This window comes from Cydia pomonella, chromosome 10, assembly GCF_033807575.1.
Source record: "Cydia pomonella isolate Wapato2018A chromosome 10, ilCydPomo1, whole genome shotgun sequence".
NCBI classification, from domain to species: domain Eukaryota; kingdom Metazoa; phylum Arthropoda; class Insecta; order Lepidoptera; family Tortricidae; genus Cydia; species Cydia pomonella.
The window spans coordinates 22,628,536-22,652,353 of NC_084712.1; the positions used below are offsets into that span (position 1 = coordinate 22,628,536).

Sequence of the window (23,818 nt, forward strand, 5' to 3'; positions counted from 1 at the left end):
CGTCAGCCGGTTACATCGCGGTGGTAAGAACATCAGCTGGTCGCATGAACAGGTGTAAAATAAGTGCTATACCATTTTATAATAGCAATAACAAACCATGAAACTTTGCATGTAGCATTTCATCAGGCGTAAACGCCTGAAAAGCCATCAACAGATTACGCAATTTACACATTACGCATACCTTGCCGTACATAATAAAGTGGTAGGCGCGTATTTTTTACATGTTCATTTTACAGCTGACGGTCATTCCACCGCGATAGAACCGGCTGACGGTTTCTAAATTTAAAACAGCATTTAAACTAACATCTGACAAAGTATCAGCCGGGAGGCGATGACTGACGGAATATGCTCCTGGCCCTGGTTCGAATCCCGGTAAGGGCATTTATTTGTGACAGATATTTGTTCGTGAGTCATAGATGTTTTCTATGTCTAAGTATTTGTATATTATATATATCGTTTCTCATTGTTTGTAGTTTCTATTTACTTATTTTATAAACTTTACACTTATGTGGTTTTGCACTGCCCAATAACTTTATTTCTAGCCACTGAATCGCTATCTGAAGGTTGTCTGGAAGAGATCGCTCTTTAGCGATAAGTCCGCCTGTTGTTACCTACTTACTTATGTCCTTTTTTTTGTTTGTAACATGTATGTTTCTTTGTAGTGCACAATAAAGTATTTTATTATTATTATTCCCTTTATTATTATTATTATTATATCGTTGTCCGTTGTCCGAGTACCCACAAGGGGGGGAATGCTAGGGTCGGCAACGCGCATGTAGCTCCTCTGGAGTTGCAGGCGTACATAGGCTACTTACCATCAGGCGGGCCGTATGCTTGTTTGGCACCGACGTAGTTTAAAAAAAACTTACTGTAGATGTGAGTATTCTAGGTATTGTAGCGCCACCTATTTAAGGTTTTTTGATGACACTTTTTGGTACATGGAGATTTATTTCCTTACCTCCACCTTCCGTACATTGGATGGTTAAGTTTAATAATACGCAGAAAATCCGTAGCAACTACTTTATTTTTACAAAATACTTGAGTTTGTATGGTATACTTTATTAAGTACAAATTAGCAACTAATACACTTTAGGCAAAGTCGGTCAACAAAATATCTGCTAAAAGACTATGCGACAAAATGGCCCAAAAACCAACAGAGTTGAGAATTAGGACATTAGATAGGTATTTATATTTACTTTATGTCGCGGAATTCCATTGCAGAACTGAGATATTTGAATTTTAGTCAAAAAGTCATCACCCTTATTACCTAGGCAATAGAGTCCACCGCTGGGCGCGAACATCTGCCCTGCGGCAATTAACTTACTTGGACTCTATTGCCTAGGTAATAAGGGTGACATTTTGACTAAAATTCAAATATCTCAGTCTGCAATGGAATTCCGCTTAGTGCCTATAGAACAAAATGAAGTACATAGTACCTATCTAATGACTTAACTCACATTTCGGTTGGTTTTTGGACCAGGATACATACAAAATGGTCCTTTCCAACAAAAAATAACACTTATTGATATATTTAAACCCATCCTCCCAATTTGTACCGCTGTTAAGGCACAATGTAAACTTAAATCAACAATAAAAAAATTAAAGTCTTGATTTAACGAGTTTATTTTTTTAAGTAAGGTATTTGGGTAATTCCGAATGCCGTTTAATTTTAATAATGGACTGATACAATGGAATTATGGGTAGTTTTTGGGATTACCCAAATATACCTTAACTAATATGTATGTATACCTGTTTTTTATGTATACATGCCTTTATTTGTATAATTTGTGGCGTTAAAATAAATGTAATTTCTTTCTTTGTAATAAAACTAGTGTTTAAATAGTACATTACGATACAAGTGCGAAAAATAGGAAATTCGAAACGAGTGGTGATAAATTAAAACACGACCGAAGGGAGTGTTTTAAATCGACACGAGTTGCGAATTACCTATTCGCACATGTATCGTACAACGTTTTACAGTACATATGGCCCTTTAAATGTTCGACATAGTAACGTAATATGCTAATTTTCGCACTAGTGCGGTAAAGTAGCACCATATGTACTGTAAAATATATAAGGCTTTCCAGTGTTAATATTCAGGAACGTTTGAATAATATCACAATTATTATATATATATGTTTTAATATATGTTTAGGTTTGATCTATTCATTGCTCTTAATATATTAAGTATCCTCTTAATATAAACGATCCTTATTCTACAATTAAACAGTTTTTAAACGTTGTAAAAACTCATTACGATACAAGTGCGAAAAGTAGGTATTTCGCAACGAGTGGGGATAAATTAAAACATGTTGGGGGTGTTTTAAATCGCGAGTTGCGAATTACCTATTCGCACATGTATCGTACAACGTTTTACAGTACATATGGCCCTTTAAATGATCGACATAGTAACGTAATATGCTTATTTTCGCACTAGTGTGGTAAAGTAGCACCATATGTACTGTAATAGTACATTACGATACAAGTACGAAAAATAGGAAATTCGAAACGAGTGGCGATAGATTAAAACACGACCGAAGGGAGTGTTTTAAATCGACACGAGTTGCGAATTACCTATTCGCACATGTATCGTACAACGTTTTACAGTACATATGGCCCTTTAAATGTTCGACACATGCTAATTTTCGCACTAGTGCTATAAAGTAGCACCATATGTACTGTAAAAAATATAACAAGCATGTTTAAAGTTTTAATAACCGAAATAATATTGAGCTCCGTTTGACGATATTATATTATATATTTAATACCTTTAAACGATAATTCCTGTATATATAAATATATATACCTTTAAACGTGGAATATGGTGAATGTATTATGAATAGCATCTCAAGTTTTTAATCTATTATTATGCTATTTTTGGAATCTGCATCCCAACAATGATCGAGTGTATCGTTTAAGACATGAGACGATATATCGCTCGTCTCTTACTAAAGTAAGGACCCTAAATCCTAAGAGTTTCGTATATTGACCCGCCTGTTGGTAGCTCTATCGCACGCGTGTGTTGTCGCGCCTTATGATGCCGGCCGTCAATAGCACCAAAGAAAATTTTAAATAGAGGTGTATTGTTAAAGGAAACTTTTTAGCCACAGTAAACTTACTGCCATTTTTCGACACATGATTGAAACTCAAATGGCGTTCTAACCATTTGACTTTGATCCTTATTTTTAAACAATAAAAAAAAAGTGGCGCCCTCTTACCGGGCACAACTCGCTCGAAACGATGCTGCCTTAAATGGCATCTGATCTGAAAGGCCTTGATGGCGCTACTTTTTGATATTTAACAAATTTAACACATATAAGGATCAAAGTCAAATGGCGTTCTAAAAGTTTTAATCATGTATCGAAAGATGGCAGTAAATTTACTGTGGCCACAAAGTTTTCTTTGACAATCCACCTCTATTTCAAATTATCTTTGACGCCACTATACGAGTGGGACAGCAATATATGCGCGTGCGATAGAGATAGCAAATGGCTGGTCGATGTACGAAATTCTTCGTGCTTAGTCCTTACTTTACGAGTAACATGCGATACCAGAAATTAGGGCATGAATGTTAAGGTTATTTTTGGAATTTCCACTAATTACTACTGAAATCGATAGTTTTGGCATTTAGGATAATTATTATTCAAATACCATTTAGATTTAGGAAAGAATATCTGACTCACGGGTTATTATTTTTGGGATTTACTTATTTTTTTTGGAATTGTACTTCTTATTGATAATTTTAGTTATATAGAACGCTTATTTTCTAAGTCTAAAGGTCGATTTGTACTTTTTTTTTCGTCGTCAGATCTGCACTAGATGGAAGCAACGACTAGGATCGTCTATACAGCTTGTAATCCTTGGTGACTATATAGGGCATTTAGTTTTGGACTGTAATTATTATTGGAATCTAGTGAAATTATTTTTGGAATCTGATGATTATTTTTGGAATCTAACCAATTTATTACTCGAATCGATTGTTTTTAGTACCTACCACGCTAATTATCAAAATCAGAAGCTGTCATCATTGAAATCTGTAATATTTTTTAGTTTTTTTTTCGGCGTCAGGCCTGTACTAGATGGTATCGTCGCTTGGAGTCGTCTTCTATATCGTAGTCTTTCGTGTAGGTGACGGCGCCGCCCGCCGCGAGCTGCTCGGCGAGGTTGAAGCCCTGCAGGTCGAACAGCTCCACGGTGAGCTCGTCGTAGCCGCGGGCGCTGTGGAAAACATTATATAACAAAATCTTGCTGTTTCACTATGGTAAAATTATTATATGTATATGTAATTAATATATATAATAAATAAATATTATAAGAAAATATTACACAAATTGACTAAGTCCCACGGTAAGCTCAATAAGGTCTGTGTTGTGAGTACTTAGACAACGATATATATAATATATAAATATTTATATATTCTTAAATACATAGAAAACACCCATGACTCAGGAACAAATATTCGTGCTCATCACACAAATAAATGCCCTTGCCAGGATTTGAACCCGGGACCATCGGCTTCATAGGCAGGGTCACTACCCACTAGGCCAGACTGGTCGTCATATATGTATGTTTATTTGTATTAAGTATATGTGTAAATCTATAAATATATAGTCTCGGTTGCAAATTCATTTAATTTAAAAGACACTGCACCTATTTAATCTTTCTGGTTTAACCCATTGGTTGACTGGTAGAGGATGCCTTAAGGCATTTAATCCGCCATTTGTACCTTCATATATTGTGCAATAAAGAATAAATAAATCAATAAAAACAGGACATTTTTCGAAAAAAAAAAAAATATTTATAGAAACCTTCGACTTGGGTGAGTTTTACCTGAATCACGAGGACTATTGTTTTACACAGAAAATGTGTCAGTATAGTAAATTAATATTGTGACGCATTTTCACATAATTATGTATGGACTGCCACAAAACGAACTAAATATTGTTGCATGGAAAGCTAGGGTTACTGTTTTCCTCATTGTTGATCAGTAGTTCACGAGTTTCCGAGTCGAACTAACTCAAAAGATGTTAGCTTTTCGAGAAAAAAAAAGTAGTAGACTTTTCTGAAAACCCCATCATATGTATAGATACCGAGGATTATTTTTATGACTGATTGATGGTTTTAAGAAAAGTATAAAAACACAGAATGAGTGTTGTGTCTTTCACACAGAATTACCACTCTTCACTCCGTCCCGAATGGAAATATTCCGTTCCGCGACGCAGACTGACTGAAAACTGACGGGGAAGGCGGGGAAATTTGGGGAAGTTGTGTATATAAAATAACTCTTCCTACTGCCTTTATCCCACTTTATGTGGGGTCGGCACAACATGATCTTCTCTTCCATTCTCCTCTATCTTTCGTCAGCTCAGCACTCACTCCTTTCTTTCTCATATCCTCTTTCACACAATCCATCCATCGTTTTTTGGGTCTACCATCCGCTCTCCGTCCATCAACATTCATTCCTAACATTCTTTTTCCTATATGGCATTCATCCCTCCTCATTAAATGCCCATACCACGCTAACCTACCACTCCTTATCTTCTCCGCTACCGGTGCTACTTTCAAACTTCCCCTTATATACTCATTCTTTATCCGATCCTTTCTCGTCACTAAATAACATAAACATAAATACATAATATGCCTGTCGTCGCTCTAACTCTCTGTGGTCTCTCTCGCTATCTCCCTCTTTCTCCCGCAGCAGAATGGCTGAATCTGAAGATTGACGGAATCTTCCCTCGATTGGCAACTCGGAGTTTTCAATATGAATGAATAAAATGAATTAAAATAGTACATTACATTCGCAACTCGTGTCGATTTAAAACACTCCCTTCGGTCGTGTTTTAATTTATCGCCACTCGTTTCGAATTTCCTATTTTTCGCACTTGTATCGTACAACGTTTTACAGTACATATGGCCCTTTAAATGTTCGACACAGTAACATAATATGCTACTTCTCGCACTAGTGCTATAAAGTAGCCCCATATGTACTGTAATATTTATTTTCAGGCAACTATGGGCCCATAGATAAATTACTTTACGATGTCCTCGACCTTCGTAAGGTAGAGTAATCGGGACACATACAGCGTCGACGGTGATGCGGGACCTGCAAATGGTTGGGTCCAGTCTAAATATGCTACTTAGTTGATAATGTTGAACAGGTTGCACCCTTCGCGAGTCCCGTAGTCTCAAGCTTACTGTTCCTTGTCATAGTTCTGGTTTTGTCTCTAACTCCTTCACCGTACAGGCGATCCGGCTTTGGAATGATCTCCCACTCAACATCAGACAGGCTCAAACCAAGCTCTCGTTTAAGCGCATGTTACGCAAGCACTTTTTCGACAAGCTCTCTGGTTAATTGTCCTTCGTAGTCGTAGTATTTTTTGCACTGGGTACATAAATTAATATATATGTATGTATATTTAATTATAGTATATTTATGTAAGTTTATAACCGTTAGTATATATTATTTATCGCTATTTTGCTTGTTTTAAGTTACTTATTCTGTTTTTTTTTTGTTTGGCAACGTACTAGTTTCTGTTTAGCCTGATGGTTGACTGGTAGAGAATGCCTTTAGGCATTAAGTTCACCATTTGTACTTTATTTGTTATATTGTGCAATAAAGTTAAATAAATAAATAATATCATTATATGGCCTCACATGATATGCGCCTCCATGGTGTGGTCCTGCGCGAGGCCGGCGAGGCGCAGCTTGGCGGCGACCCAGGCGCGGCGCTAGTATATATATGTCTCTTTCTATCTATTTCCTGACACTTCTCTCTTTCTCCTTCTCACCCGCAGCAGATCGGCTGAAATTGAAGATGACGGACTCTTCCCTCGATTGGCAACTCGGGAGTTCTCAAAATGATACCTAGTTGATAATGTTGATATTATTATATGGCCTCACATGATATGCGCCTCCATGGCCTGGTCCTGCGCGAGGCCGGCGAGGCGCTGCTTGGCGGCGACCCAGGCGCGGCGCTAGTATATATATCTCTTTCTATCTATTTCCTGACACCTCTCTCTGTCACTCTCACTCTTTCTCCTTCTCACCCGCAGCAGATCGGCTGAATCTGAAGATGACGGACTCTTCCCTCGATTGGCAACTCGGGAGTTCTCAAAATGATACCTAGTTGATAATGTTGATATTATTATATGGCCTCACATGATATGCGCCTCCATGGCCTGGTCCTGCGCGAGGCCGGCGAGGCGCTGCTTGGCGGCGACCCAGGCGCGGCGCTAGTATATATATCTCTTTCTATCTATTTCCTGACACCTCTCTCTGTCACTCTCACTCTTTCTCCTTCTCACCCGCAGCAGATCGGCTGAATCTGAAGATGACGGACTCTTCCCTCGATTGGCAACTCGGGAGTTCTCAAAATGATACCTAGTTGATAATGTTGATATTATTATATGGCCTCACATGATATGCGCCTCCATGGCCTGGTCCTGCGCGAGGCCGGCGAGGCGCTGCTTGGCGGCGACCCAGGCGCGGCGCTAGTATATATATCTCTTTCTATCTATTTCCTGACACCTCTCTCTGTCACTCTCACTCTTTCTCCTTCTCACCCGCAGCAGATCGGCTGAATCTGAAGATGACGGACTCTTCCCTCGATTGGCAACTCGGGAGTTCTCAAAATGATACCTAGTTGATAACGTTGATATTATTATATGGCCTCACATGATATGTGCCTCCATGGCCTGGTCCTGCGCGAGGCCGGCGAGGCGCTGCTTGGCGGCGACCCAGGCGCGGCGCTAGTATATATATCTCTTTCTATCTATTTCCTGACACCTCTCTCTGTCACTCTCACTCTTTCTCCTTCTCACCCGCAGCAGATCGGCTGAATCTGAAGATGACGGACTCTTCCCTCGATTGGCAACTCGGGAGTTCTCAAAATGATACCTAGTTGATAACGTTGATATTATTATATGGCCTCACATGATATGTGCCTCCATGGCCTGGTCCTGCGCGAGGCCGGCGAGGCGCTGCTTGGCGGCGACCCAGGCGCGGCGCTAGTATATATATCTCTTTCTATCTATTTCCTGACACCTCTCTCTGTCACTCTCACTCTTTCTCCTTCTCACCCGCAGCAGATCGGCTGAATCTGAAGATGACGGACTCTTCCCTCGATTGGCAACTCGGGAGTTCTCAAAATGATACCTAGTTGATAACGTTGATATTATTATATGGCCTCACATGATATGTGCCTCCATGGCCTGGTCCTGCGCGAGGCCGGCGAGGCGCTGCTTGGCGGCGACCCAGGCGCGGCGCTAGTATATATATCTCTTTCTATCTATTTCCTGACACCTCTCTCTGTCACTCTCACTCTTTCTCCTTCTCACCCGCAGCAGATCGGCTGAATCTGAAGATGACGGACTCTTCCCTCGATTGGCAACTCGGGAGTTCTCAAAATGATACCTAGTTGATAACGTTGATATTATTATATGGCCTCACATGATATGTGCCTCCATGGCCTGGTCCTGCGCGAGGCCGGCGAGGCGCTGCTTGGCGGCGACCCAGGCGCGGCGCTAGTATATATATCTCTTTCTATCTATTTCCTGACACCTCTCTCTGTCACTCTCACTCTTTCTCCTTCTCACCCGCAGCAGATCGGCTGAATCTGAAGATGACGGACTCTTCCCTCGATTGGCAACTCGGGAGTTCTCAAAATGATACCTAGTTGATAACGTTGATATTATTATATGGCCTCACATGATATGTGCCTCCATGGCCTGGTCCTGCGCGAGGCCGGCGAGGCGCTGCTTGGCGGCGACCCAGGCGCGGCGCTAGTATATATATCTCTTTCTATCTATTTCCTGACACCTCTCTCTGTCACTCTCACTCTTTCTCCTTCTCACCCGCAGCAGATCGGCTGAATCTGAAGATGACGGACTCTTCCCTCGATTGGCAACTCGGGAGTTCTCAAAATGATACCTAGTTGATAACGTTGATATTATTATATGGCCTCACATGATATGTGCCTCCATGGCCTGGTCCTGCGCGAGGCCGGCGAGGCGCTGCTTGGCGGCGACCCAGGCGCGGCGCTAGTATATATATCTCTTTCTATCTATTTCCTGACACCTCTCTCTGTCACTCTCACTCTTTCTCCTTCTCACCCGCAGCAGATCGGCTGAATCTGAAGATGACGGACTCTTCCCTCGATTGGCAACTCGGGAGTTCTCAAAATGATACCTAGTTGATAACGTTGATATTATTATATGGCCTCACATGATATGTGCCTCCATGGCCTGGTCCTGCGCGAGGCCGGCGAGGCGCTGCTTGGCGGCGACCCAGGCGCGGCGCTAGTATATATATCTCTTTCTATCTATTTCCTGACACCTCTCTCTGTCACTCTCACTCTTTCTCCTTCTCACCCGCAGCAGATCGGCTGAATCTGAAGATGACGGACTCTTCCCTCGATTGGCAACTCGGGAGTTCTCAAAATGATACCTAGTTGATAACGTTGATATTATTATATGGCCTCACATGATATGTGCCTCCATGGCCTGGTCCTGCGCGAGGCCGGCGAGGCGCTGCTTGGCGGCGACCCAGGCGCGGCGCTAGTATATATATCTCTTTCTATCTATTTCCTGACACCTCTCTCTGTCACTCTCACTCTTTCTCCTTCTCACCCGCAGCAGATCGGCTGAATCTGAAGATGACGGACTCTTCCCTCGATTGGCAACTCGGGAGTTCTCAAAATGATACCTAGTTGATAACGTTGATATTATTATATGGCCTCACATGATATGTGCCTCCATGGCCTGGTCCTGCGCGAGGCCGGCGAGGCGCTGCTTGGCGGCGACCCAGGCGCGGCGCTAGTATATATATCTCTTTCTATCTATTTCCTGACACCTCTCTCTGTCACTCTCACTCTTTCTCCTTCTCACCCGCAGCAGATCGGCTGAATCTGAAGATGACGGACTCTTCCCTCGATTGGCAACTCGGGAGTTCTCAAAATGATACCTAGTTGATAACGTTGATATTATTATATGGCCTCACATGATATGTGCCTCCATGGCCTGGTCCTGCGCGAGGCCGGCGAGGCGCTGCTTGGCGGCGACCCAGGCGCGGCGCTAGTATATATATCTCTTTCTATCTATTTCCTGACACCTCTCTCTGTCACTCTCACTCTTTCTCCTTCTCACCCGCAGCAGATCGGCTGAATCTGAAGATGACGGACTCTTCCCTCGATTGGCAACTCGGGAGTTCTCAAAATGATACCTAGTTGATAACGTTGATATTATTATATGGCCTCACATGATATGTGCCTCCATGGCCTGGTCCTGCGCGAGGCCGGCGAGGCGCTGCTTGGCGGCGACCCAGGCGCGGCGCTAGTATATATATCTCTTTCTATCTATTTCCTGACACCTCTCTCTGTCACTCTCACTCTTTCTCCTTCTCACCCGCAGCAGATCGGCTGAATCTGAAGATGACGGACTCTTCCCTCGATTGGCAACTCGGGAGTTCTCAAAATGATACCTAGTTGATAACGTTGATATTATTATATGGCCTCACATGATATGTGCCTCCATGGCCTGGTCCTGCGCGAGGCCGGCGAGGCGCTGCTTGGCGGCGACCCAGGCGCGGCGCTAGTATATATATCTCTTTCTATCTATTTCCTGACACCTCTCTCTGTCACTCTCACTCTTTCTCCTTCTCACCCGCAGCAGATCGGCTGAATCTGAAGATGACGGACTCTTCCCTCGATTGGCAACTCGGGAGTTCTCAAAATGATACCTAGTTGATAACGTTGATATTATTATATGGCCTCACATGATATGTGCCTCCATGGCCTGGTCCTGCGCGAGGCCGGCGAGGCGCTGCTTGGCGGCGACCCAGGCGCGGCGCTAGTATATATATCTCTTTCTATCTATTTCCTGACACCTCTCTCTGTCACTCTCACTCTTTCTCCTTCTCACCCGCAGCAGATCGGCTGAATCTGAAGATGACGGACTCTTCCCTCGATTGGCAACTCGGGAGTTCTCAAAATGATACCTAGTTGATAACGTTGATATTATTATATGGCCTCACATGATATGTGCCTCCATGGCCTGGTCCTGCGCGAGGCCGGCGAGGCGCTGCTTGGCGGCGACCCAGGCGCGGCGCTAGTATATATATCTCTTTCTATCTATTTCCTGACACCTCTCTCTGTCACTCTCACTCTTTCTCCTTCTCACCCGCAGCAGATCGGCTGAATCTGAAGATGACGGACTCTTCCCTCGATTGGCAACTCGGGAGTTCTCAAAATGATACCTAGTTGATAACGTTGATATTATTATATGGCCTCACATGATATGTGCCTCCATGGCCTGGTCCTGCGCGAGGCCGGCGAGGCGCTGCTTGGCGGCGACCCAGGCGCGGCGCTAGTATATATATCTCTTTCTATCTATTTCCTGACACCTCTCTCTGTCACTCTCACTCTTTCTCCTTCTCACCCGCAGCAGATCGGCTGAATCTGAAGATGACGGACTCTTCCCTCGATTGGCAACTCGGGAGTTCTCAAAATGATACCTAGTTGATAACGTTGATATTATTATATGGCCTCACATGATATGTGCCTCCATGGCCTGGTCCTGCGCGAGGCCGGCGAGGCGCTGCTTGGCGGCGACCCAGGCGCGGCGCTAGTATATATATCTCTTTCTATCTATTTCCTGACACCTCTCTCTGTCACTCTCACTCTTTCTCCTTCTCACCCGCAGCAGATCGGCTGAATCTGAAGATGACGGACTCTTCCCTCGATTGGCAACTCGGGAGTTCTCAAAATGATACCTAGTTGATAACGTTGATATTATTATATGGCCTCACATGATATGTGCCTCCATGGCCTGGTCCTGCGCGAGGCCGGCGAGGCGCTGCTTGGCGGCGACCCAGGCGCGGCGCTAGTATATATATCTCTTTCTATCTATTTCCTGACACCTCTCTCTGTCACTCTCACTCTTTCTCCTTCTCACCCGCAGCAGATCGGCTGAATCTGAAGATGACGGACTCTTCCCTCGATTGGCAACTCGGGAGTTCTCAAAATGATACCTAGTTGATAACGTTGATATTATTATATGGCCTCACATGATATGTGCCTCCATGGCCTGGTCCTGCGCGAGGCCGGCGAGGCGCTGCTTGGCGGCGACCCAGGCGCGGCGCTAGTATATATATCTCTTTCTATCTATTTCCTGACACCTCTCTCTGTCACTCTCACTCTTTCTCCTTCTCACCCGCAGCAGATCGGCTGAATCTGAAGATGACGGACTCTTCCCTCGATTGGCAACTCGGGAGTTCTCAAAATGATACCTAGTTGATAACGTTGATATTATTATATGGCCTCACATGATATGTGCCTCCATGGCCTGGTCCTGCGCGAGGCCGGCGAGGCGCTGCTTGGCGGCGACCCAGGCGCGGCGCTAGTATATATATCTCTTTCTATCTATTTCCTGACACCTCTCTCTGTCACTCTCACTCTTTCTCCTTCTCACCCGCAGCAGATCGGCTGAATCTGAAGATGACGGACTCTTCCCTCGATTGGCAACTCGGGAGTTCTCAAAATGATACCTAGTTGATAACGTTGATATTATTATATGGCCTCACATGATATGTGCCTCCATGGCCTGGTCCTGCGCGAGGCCGGCGAGGCGCTGCTTGGCGGCGACCCAGGCGCGGCGCTAGTATATATATCTCTTTCTATCTATTTCCTGACACCTCTCTCTGTCACTCTCACTCTTTCTCCTTCTCACCCGCAGCAGATCGGCTGAATCTGAAGATGACGGACTCTTCCCTCGATTGGCAACTCGGGAGTTCTCAAAATGATACCTAGTTGATAACGTTGATATTATTATATGGCCTCACATGATATGTGCCTCCATGGCCTGGTCCTGCGCGAGGCCGGCGAGGCGCTGCTTGGCGGCGACCCAGGCGCGGCGCTAGTATATATATCTCTTTCTATCTATTTCCTGACACCTCTCTCTGTCACTCTCACTCTTTCTCCTTCTCACCCGCAGCAGATCGGCTGAATCTGAAGATGACGGACTCTTCCCTCGATTGGCAACTCGGGAGTTCTCAAAATGATACCTAGTTGATAACGTTGATATTATTATATGGCCTCACATGATATGTGCCTCCATGGCCTGGTCCTGCGCGAGGCCGGCGAGGCGCTGCTTGGCGGCGACCCAGGCGCGGCGCTAGTATATATATCTCTTTCTATCTATTTCCTGACACCTCTCTCTGTCACTCTCACTCTTTCTCCTTCTCACCCGCAGCAGATCGGCTGAATCTGAAGATGACGGACTCTTCCCTCGATTGGCAACTCGGGAGTTCTCAAAATGATACCTAGTTGATAACGTTGATATTATTATATGGCCTCACATGATATGTGCCTCCATGGCCTGGTCCTGCGCGAGGCCGGCGAGGCGCTGCTTGGCGGCGACCCAGGCGCGGCGCTAGTATATATATCTCTTTCTATCTATTTCCTGACACCTCTCTCTGTCACTCTCACTCTTTCTCCTTCTCACCCGCAGCAGATCGGCTGAATCTGAAGATGACGGACTCTTCCCTCGATTGGCAACTCGGGAGTTCTCAAAATGATACCTAGTTGATAACGTTGATATTATTATATGGCCTCACATGATATGTGCCTCCATGGCCTGGTCCTGCGCGAGGCCGGCGAGGCGCTGCTTGGCGGCGACCCAGGCGCGGCGCTAGTATATATATCTCTTTCTATCTATTTCCTGACACCTCTCTCTGTCACTCTCACTCTTTCTCCTTCTCACCCGCAGCAGATCGGCTGAATCTGAAGATGACGGACTCTTCCCTCGATTGGCAACTCGGGAGTTCTCAAAATGATACCTAGTTGATAACGTTGATATTATTATATGGCCTCACATGATATGTGCCTCCATGGCCTGGTCCTGCGCGAGGCCGGCGAGGCGCTGCTTGGCGGCGACCCAGGCGCGGCGCTAGTATATATATCTCTTTCTATCTATTTCCTGACACCTCTCTCTGTCACTCTCACTCTTTCTCCTTCTCACCCGCAGCAGATCGGCTGAATCTGAAGATGACGGACTCTTCCCTCGATTGGCAACTCGGGAGTTCTCAAAATGATACCTAGTTGATAACGTTGATATTATTATATGGCCTCACATGATATGTGCCTCCATGGCCTGGTCCTGCGCGAGGCCGGCGAGGCGCTGCTTGGCGGCGACCCAGGCGCGGCGCTAGTATATATATCTCTTTCTATCTATTTCCTGACACCTCTCTCTGTCACTCTCACTCTTTCTCCTTCTCACCCGCAGCAGATCGGCTGAATCTGAAGATGACGGACTCTTCCCTCGATTGGCAACTCGGGAGTTCTCAAAATGATACCTAGTTGATAACGTTGATATTATTATATGGCCTCACATGATATGTGCCTCCATGGCCTGGTCCTGCGCGAGGCCGGCGAGGCGCTGCTTGGCGGCGACCCAGGCGCGGCGCTGCTTGGCGGCGACCCAGGCGCGGCGCTAGTATATATATCTCTTTCTATCTATTTCCTGACACCTCTCTCTGTCACTCTCACTCTTTCTCCTTCTCACCCGCAGCAGATCGGCTGAATCTGAAGATGACGGACTCTTCCCTCGATTGGCAACTCGGGAGTTCTCAAAATGATACCTAGTTGATAACGTTGATATTATTATATGGCCTCACATGATATGTGCCTCCATGGCCTGGTCCTGCGCGAGGCCGGCGAGGCGCTGCTTGGCGGCGACCCAGGCGCGGCGCTAGTATATATATCTCTTTCTATCTATTTCCTGACACCTCTCTCTGTCACTCTCACTCTTTCTCCTTCTCACCCGCAGCAGATCGGCTGAATCTGAAGATGACGGACTCTTCCCTCGATTGGCAACTCGGGAGTTCTCAAAATGATACCTAGTTGATAACGTTGATATTATTATATGGCCTCACATGATATGTGCCTCCATGGCCTGGTCCTGCGCGAGGCCGGCGAGGCGCTGCTTGGCGGCGACCCAGGCGCGGCGCTAGTATATATATCTCTTTCTATCTATTTCCTGACACCTCTCTCTGTCACTCTCACTCTTTCTCCTTCTCACCCGCAGCAGATCGGCTGAATCTGAAGATGACGGACTCTTCCCTCGATTGGCAACTCGGGAGTTCTCAAAATGATACCTAGTTGATAACGTTGATATTATTATATGGCCTCACATGATATGTGCCTCCATGGCCTGGTCCTGCGCGAGGCCGGCGAGGCGCTGCTTGGCGGCGACCCAGGCGCGGCGCTAGTATATATATCTCTTTCTATCTATTTCCTGACACCTCTCTCTGTCACTCTCACTCTTTCTCCTTCTCACCCGCAGCAGATCGGCTGAATCTGAAGATGACGGACTCTTCCCTCGATTGGCAACTCGGGAGTTCTCAAAATGATACCTAGTTGATAACGTTGATATTATTATATGGCCTCACATGATATGTGCCTCCATGGCCTGGTCCTGCGCGAGGCCGGCGAGGCGCTGCTTGGCGGCGACCCAGGCGCGGCGCTAGTATATATATCTCTTTCTATCTATTTCCTGACACCTCTCTCTGTCACTCTCACTCTTTCTCCTTCTCACCCGCAGCAGATCGGCTGAATCTGAAGATGACGGACTCTTCCCTCGATTGGCAACTCGGGAGTTCTCAAAATGATACCTAGTTGATAACGTTGATATTATTATATGGCCTCACATGATATGTGCCTCCATGGCCTGGTCCTGCGCGAGGCCGGCGAGGCGCTGCTTGGCGGCGACCCAGGCGCGGCGCTAGTATATATATCTCTTTCTATCTATTTCCTGACACCTCTCTCTGTCACTCTCACTCTTTCTCCTTCTCACCCGCAGCAGATCGGCTGAATCTGAAGATGACGGACTCTTCCCTCGATTGGCAACTCGGGAGTTCTCAAAATGATACCTAGTTGATAACGTTGATATTATTATATGGCCTCACATGATATGTGCCTCCATGGCCTGGTCCTGCGCGAGGCCGGCGAGGCGCTGCTTGGCGGCGACCCAGGCGCGGCGCTAGTATATATATCTCTTTCTATCTATTTCCTGACACCTCTCTCTGTCACTCTCACTCTTTCTCCTTCTCACCCGCAGCAGATCGGCTGAATCTGAAGATGACGGACTCTTCCCTCGATTGGCAACTCGGGAGTTCTCAAAATGATACCTAGTTGATAACGTTGATATTATTATATGGCCTCACATGATATGTGCCTCCATGGCCTGGTCCTGCGCGAGGCCGGCGAGGCGCTGCTTGGCGGCGACCCAGGCGCGGCGCTAGTATATATATCTCTTTCTATCTATTTCCTGACACCTCTCTCTGTCACTCTCACTCTTTCTCCTTCTCACCCGCAGCAGATCGGCTGAATCTGAAGATGACGGACTCTTCCCTCGATTGGCAACTCGGGAGTTCTCAAAATGATACCTAGTTGATAACGTTGATATTATTATATGGCCTCACATGATATGTGCCTCCATGGCCTGGTCCTGCGCGAGGCCGGCGAGGCGCTGCTTGGCGGCGACCCAGGCGCGGCGCTAGTATATATATCTCTTTCTATCTATTTCCTGACACCTCTCTCTGTCACTCTCACTCTTTCTCCTTCTCACCCGCAGCAGATCGGCTGAATCTGAAGATGACGGACTCTTCCCTCGATTGGCAACTCGGGAGTTCTCAAAATGATACCTAGTTGATAACGTTGATATTATTATATGGCCTCACATGATATGTGCCTCCATGGCCTGGTCCTGCGCGAGGCCGGCGAGGCGCTGCTTGGCGGCGACCCAGGCGCGGCGCTGCGCGGGCCCGCGCACGCCGGCCAGGCGGCACAGCGCGGCCTGCGCCGGCAGCACCGTGAAGCGCGGCTCCAGCTCCATGACCTCGTTCTCCTTCACGGACACCACGTTGCCGTAGTCTATGTACATCACCTGGAAAGGTATGGGCGAAGGCGGGTACAGGCGGGGGCAGCTGGCCCCCCTAGAGCTCAAATTTTACATGCAACGTATACATCCTATAGTTGTACCGTTCTCGAGAACGTTCTCCGTTTTGTATGGGGAATATTCTCGCACGAGAGAGAGAACGGCACAACTATAAGGCCTAGGTCTCCGGCGATATCAATTGTGCAACGAGGGGGGGGTAAGTGAAATATTGAATACGAGGGTAATGAGGAAAAATTAAAGACCCGAGTAAAGACAGAGAAAAAAAAAATTTACGCAAAATAATTCTTAAATACATATGAAACATTCGTCCCCCATATTAACATTGTTGGACAGGTTAGATTGAAAATGATGTAAAAAATATTCTAAACGGCTATTAAATTAATGAAATTAAATATTTTTAAACATAAACAAAAATAGTCAATTAGAAACGTCAGTATTTTAAAAGTACATGATTCGTATAAATTAGTGAATTTAAAGAAAAAGGAGCTATAACTCCCTAGGGATACTATATGTAGGGTGGCCGTGTGTTACCTCTACGTTTTGGTCGGGCGGCGTGGCGCAGATGACGCGCGCGCGGTACCACTGCCCGTCGCGGTACCGCGCCGCCACCAGCTCGCCCGGCGCCGGCGCCGACTGACACACACAAACATACGATAACATCAATGATATTAATTAAACTATTTAAAAAAATCAGTAACTTAATATCTTAACAATATGCAGGTTGACGTCTCTAAGTATACAAGATACCTATGTTAAGAGACGCCGCTCTTCCTTACTGGTTTCCTAAGTAACAATAACAAAAAAAAAAAATGGTTAAAAAACACAAATACAAAACTTAGAATTTAAATTAAGTTAAACTGTGGTGCATTATTCAAGACTGTATGCGCACATCCTATTCGCAAATCCTTCCAGACGACAACGGGGCGAAGAGCGCCTCTCAGATCGCTGCACGGAGCCCCAAGCAACCACTAATCTCCTTATTCATAAACGTGTACTAAAGTTACAATGCCGCTAATCGTTTGTCCCTTTCCATCATACCGAAACGTCGGAAAGGGACAAACGATGATTAGCGGCGTCGTAACTTTAACTTTAGTATACGTTTATGAATAAGGGGGTAACAGTCCGCCGGACGATATCGCCCTGTCAGTTGTTCGAAACTGTCAAATTTTAGTTCTAACTGGTAGGCTGACATCGTCCGGCGGACGTTAGTCAGTGGTCGGCCTCAGAGCGCCCCGTCCGCCTCCGACGCCGCCACTCTGCCCCGCCGGCGCCGCGCGCGCTTATTTATTAATTTTTCTACTCGTCGACTGTACTGGTTGAATTAAGATTTCGTATGCCAAACTGTAATAGGGTTGTCTGCTTCCTTTTCCATACTTATGGCTGGCATTCATTATATAAATATTTATTATAATATATGTATGTATATGTATTTATATATCTTTTTTATTTATATTTGTATATGATAATTATATTGCTTAGTTTTGTGTTTATTCTGTGCTAGACTTCTTTTATTGCATCTGGAACACCTACTGACATAACATATATATTTTTTTTTAATTCCGCTACCTAAAGGTTGTCTGGAAGAGATCGCTTTTTAGCGATAAGACCGCCTGTTGTTTACCTCTTCTTTATGTGTTGTATTATTTGTACTGTTTCTGTATTGAGGTGTGCAATAAAGTATATTTGTATTGTATGGTATTGTTGTTTCCAATTTATTGAAACGCTTGTATTACGTTCTATATTAACTAAAAGTTGCCCTAAAATTCAACTTTTATACTAAAAACGGCTTTAAATATGTTAAATTAACAAAATATATTTTGATAGATGCTTTCGCGCCCAAAACGCTCTTTGAAAATTGTGTGACGTCACAGTTTACGGTTTGACACATAACTACATACACACGTAGAAGATACGAACTGTCAACTGACATTTGTCATTTGTTGTCTATCGCCTAACTGTCAACAGTGTCAATCCGAGAGTTGTGACGTCATCAGAATCTTCAATGACGTTTCGAGTTTGGTCACGTGACGTGTGCCAAAAGATATCTTCAATGACGTGACGTGTGCTTATTCAATATTTACAAAAATATGGTCATTACAGGTCCCCTAAACGTAGTTTAACATGTTCTTATAATCCAAAAGAATTTATTGGGATACAATTCTGCCCTAAGATTTGTAGATGGAAACAACCCTATTGGGTACTTTTCATGTATGGGCTCCCAAGTCAACTATAATATTCATTTCGTAACGGATTAGTCGACTATAATGAAATGGACCAATCACAAGCCGCGGTCAAGAGGACGAAACAAAACTATAGCTCAAAATTAATTATTTATTTCAGGTTGTATAGTAGAAACAATTGCTTCATAAGTCATAAACGCACATGTGACACCCTTAATATAGCAACATCCATAGACTACGAAAACCGCTTACCATTGCTTGTTAGTCTCCATAGGCTACAGTGGCCAAAATTGATAAAAAAACTGTCTAAAAATTGGATTTAGCGCGGAGCAAGTACCAGGGCGTCATGAGTTACGAGGAGGTGTCGTTGCCCACCCCGCCGGGTCCCGGCGGCCGGGGCGCGTACGAGTATGAAGGTGTCGCGGCTGCTCGAGTATCTTAAATAGCTGTATACTTTTGGCTTGTTTACCTGTATGATTTTATTAGTTTAAAGTATTCTTTTCTTTACTCAGAAAAAGTATAGTATACAATAGTGATATAATCAAGCTTTTCAATCTCGTACCTCACTTTGGCAACGAAGCTAGCTTTAAATTCAAATTCAAAATTCAAAAATTTATTCTGCAAGTAGGCCTCAAGGGCTCTTTTACAAGTCAATACAACATTTATAGTAACATCATATAGTGACATGAAAAATACATAACAACATTTATAAATACAACAGCCAATACCTGGGTAAACATTACATTATAATAATCTTAAAATAAATAATTAATACAATACAATAGAGATGTATACACACATTAAATCTGGAGATGTAAAAGGTCCTCAATGTCAGAGTACTAATACTAATAAAATTTGGAGGTGTAAAGTCTCTCCAAGTGTCAAAATAAAATTTATACTAAATAAATAAACCGTGTCTGGACTGTTAAACTAGCAGTCTCATAAACTAATGCTACATTCTGTACATAACTAGTATGTACCAAGGCAAGTATATTATACAATATGACAGAGACGTATAGTCTCTACGGTTAATACATTAAGTTTGGAGATGTATAAGGTCCCCACGGTCTGAGAAAAATAATAATACACAATAATAAGATTTGGAGGTGTAAAGGTTCTCCAAATGTCAAAGAATAAAAAAAATAAAAAATTGTATGAAATACATATTTCACGTCAAGAGACTGTTAAGCTAACAATCTTAAAACTAGTTCTACAGAATACATAACTACTATGTATTTAATATGTCAATGTCATCATCAAAATAACTAAAACATAACAAACATTAATACATAAGGTTGAATAGCTAGAAACAACAGCGCCATATGCCTCTCCGGGACACTGCACGCAAAACTATTACAGCTTTTGAGACTGGATACTTGGCCATGATTCCGTGTCTCCCAAGTGTCATCTATTTTATAGTATCCCTTTTTGAGAAGTGCATTTTTGACGTATTGCTTGAATGAAGTATAGGGCAGGTTCCATGCCTCTGAGGGTACTTTGTTATAAAATGTTACACAGTTTCCCATTAACGATTTTTTAACTTTCTGTAGACGATACTTGGAGACTACTAACTTATGTTTATTTCGCATATTACTGAGGGACTTAGTCAATTTGTGTAATAATGTCCTATTATAAAATAAACAAACATAAAATAAGTAGTTTGTGTTATGTTATATTTATGGATTCGAATCTAAAGGGTAAGTACTATTTTTTAACATCATTTTGATCATAAAAACTTGAATTTATTTGGTAATATTTCAACCTGTGTCCGAACAATCGTTAAATTTTTCTCTAATTTAAACTATGATAATCAGAAAATTACGTCTCCATCTGTCACCTCTGTGAAATTTATATATGTAACACATATGACTATAGACTATCATATAAAATAAACTCCTTATATGCCACAATTGTGCTCAACAATTATTTTTTTTTTTTTTTCAGAATTAGATTTCTCCGTATCAAAAATAAATTTCTTAAGTACGAACAAAATAGCCACGCGCACCATAAACAAACACGTCTATACTATATTTTTTGTAATGTGTCTTATGGGGTTGGTATACCTGAAATAAATTATTTTTATTTTATTTTTATTTTTTATTTTATACTGCCGTGTAGCAAACGTCTGAGGCCGAAAAACTGACACCGAGCGGACATTATTACACAAATTGACTAAGTCCCACAGTAAGCTCAATAAGGCTTGTGTTGAGGGTACTTAGACAACGATATATATAATATATAAATATTTATAAATACTTAAATACATAGAAAACACCCATGACTCAGGAACAAATATCCATGCTCATCACATGAATAAATGCCCTTACCAGGATTTGAACCCGGGACCATCAGCTTCGTAGGCAGGGTCACTACCCACTAGGCCAAACTATGGTCGTCGAATTTCGTATTGATACAAATATGACTAAAATTTTCTCGTATAGTAGGTCGAAAGAGCATAAAATGTACCTTCAGCGGTTTGTGAGCAGCGCACGTGGCGGGGCTGTTCATGTCCCGTATGAGCGCGGCCAGGGTCGTGGGCGGCAGCACCACACCGAAGGTGGGCAGCTCCTCTGCAAATCAAAGAGAGGTATGGGCATAGTGAATGTCGTCTAGTGTAGTACAGCACAGCGGATGTCATTCCAGTTCTAGAGCCAAGCCCAACTGGGGAAGAACCTCCACCTTACAGAAAACCGCAGCCAAATAACACTAGACCCTACTCATAGTGTTGTGTTCCTGCCGGTGAGTAAGGTTGCCAGAGCTCAACGAGGGGAGGGAAGGTTTGGAGTTGCAGGCTACGGAGACTGCTTATCAGGCGGGCCGTATGCTTGTTTGCCACCGACGTAGTATAAAAAAATATCACAAAATATTGAGCAAAACCCCTCGACCCCCCTAACCCTAGACCCCCCTAAGTTGTCTTCACTATGACCGTCCGTTCAACGCACTCACTCACTTTAAGCTTAAATAAAAAGTGTCCTATCACTTAAAACTCTCTTAAGCCAAAATTGGACGATCAATTCACAGAGAATAATGAATTATTATTATATATATATATATATATATTATTATATATATATAATAATAATTCATTATTCTCTGTGAATTGATCGTCCAATTTTGGCTTAAGAGGGTTTTGACTTAAAACTCTCTTAAGCCAAAATTGGACGATCAATTCACAGAGAATAATGAATTATTATTATATATATATATATATATATATTATTATATATATATAATAATAATTCATTATTCTCTGTGAATTGATCGTCCAATTTTGGCTTAAGAGAGTTTTAAGTATATATATATATATATATATATATATATATATATATATATATATATATATATATATATATATTGAATATGTATATATGTAGGTATATTTAAAATATATATTTGTTTAAGTATAGTATCATAGTAGGTTCGACTTGTGTCTATTTCCATATCAACTCTTTACAATCCTGCAACAAACTAACTATTTCTGTTTAGCCCAATGGTTGACTGGTAGAGAATGCCTCAAGGCGTTTAGTCCGCCATTTGTACTCTTTTTGTAAATTTGTGCAATAAAGTTTAAACAAACAAACAAACAAACAATAATAGCGCGCGCGTCACGTGCCACAGGTTCCCGTCCGACGGCCAGGCGGCGCCGGCCCCGCCTGCCGCTCGTCGGGGCAACACGAACTTGAATAGTATCGATTTCTCAAAAACTATTTATATAATTGGAAAATCGGTAGACGTAATTGAAGTGTACATCATTATTCACTATTGGTTAAAGTTTCATGTGTAACCGTTGCATAATAAGGGAGTTTATACGGATTTTAACTCGTGAAATGGGTTCACGGAAAAATTATTTACTTGTGATACGATATGTTTTTTGAAATATCAGTAGACATAATTAAAGAACAATTATCAAGCTAAAATATGGATATAATGGACCACGAGATAAGATAGCTCTTCTAATTCGCGAATTTTAAAAAAATAACACAAATAGACGCAAAAACCCTGTACTGGAATTTGCCCTGGTCAGGGACCCGTCCACTCAAATAGGGTTCCGTAGTTACTCTTCCGTCACAATAAGCTAAACTGGAGCTCAAAGTGTAGTAGATTATTAACCAAGGGATGAACTGTGGATAGTGCGTCTTTTTACTATGAAGGGAACTTATTGCGATAACTCAAAAACAGCTAAACTGATCATGTCCGTAATAGTTTTCGTTTAATGTCTTTCTTAAGCTCTACTTCCACGTTTTTTTTAAATATTTTTTGACCTATGGTTCAAAAGTTAGAGGGGGGGGGGGACACATTTTTTTTTTCTTTCGGAGCGATTATCTCCGAATATATTAAATTTATCAAAATATGTTTGTTGAAGACCCCTATTAGTTTTGAAAGACCTTTCAAACGATATCCCACACTGTAGGGTTGAAGCAAAAAAAAATTTCACCCCCACTTAAAGTGTAAGGGAGGTACCCTAAAAAAAAAATTATTAGATTTTATTCTACGACTTTGTCGGCTTTATTGATTTATATATCCATGCCAAATTTCAGCTTTCTAGCACTAAGGACCACGGAGCAAAGCCTCGAAATGGCGAAACTATAAGGGTTCCTAGTTGACTACGGAACTCTAAAAAGCCGTTAAATGGCTTAGCAAGTTATCGAATATCCCCAACGACTGGCTTTCTCTTTGAATGGGTTACCC

At 43.1% G+C, this 23,818-nt stretch overlaps 1 protein-coding gene across 2 annotated transcripts in view; it reads right to left on the reverse strand.

Moving 5' to 3' along the window:
• Positions 1-3,258: 3,258 nt before the first annotated feature.
• The window catches only part of LOC133522448 (uncharacterized), a 42,698-nt gene continuing 22,138 nt past the window's right edge, over positions 3,259-23,818 (reverse strand). For both annotated transcript variants that reach the window (XM_061857805.1, XM_061857804.1), the window contains 4 exons: positions 21,596-21,699; positions 17,481-17,582; positions 16,732-16,937; positions 3,259-4,218 (listed from right to left, as the gene is read on the reverse strand). In XM_061857805.1, the coding sequence (XP_061713789.1) occupies positions 4,065-4,218; positions 16,732-16,937; positions 17,481-17,582; positions 21,596-21,699 (566 nt within the window). In that variant the 3' untranslated portion in view covers positions 3,259-4,064. The remainder of the gene's footprint in view (positions 4,219-16,731; positions 16,938-17,480; positions 17,583-21,595; positions 21,700-23,818) is intronic.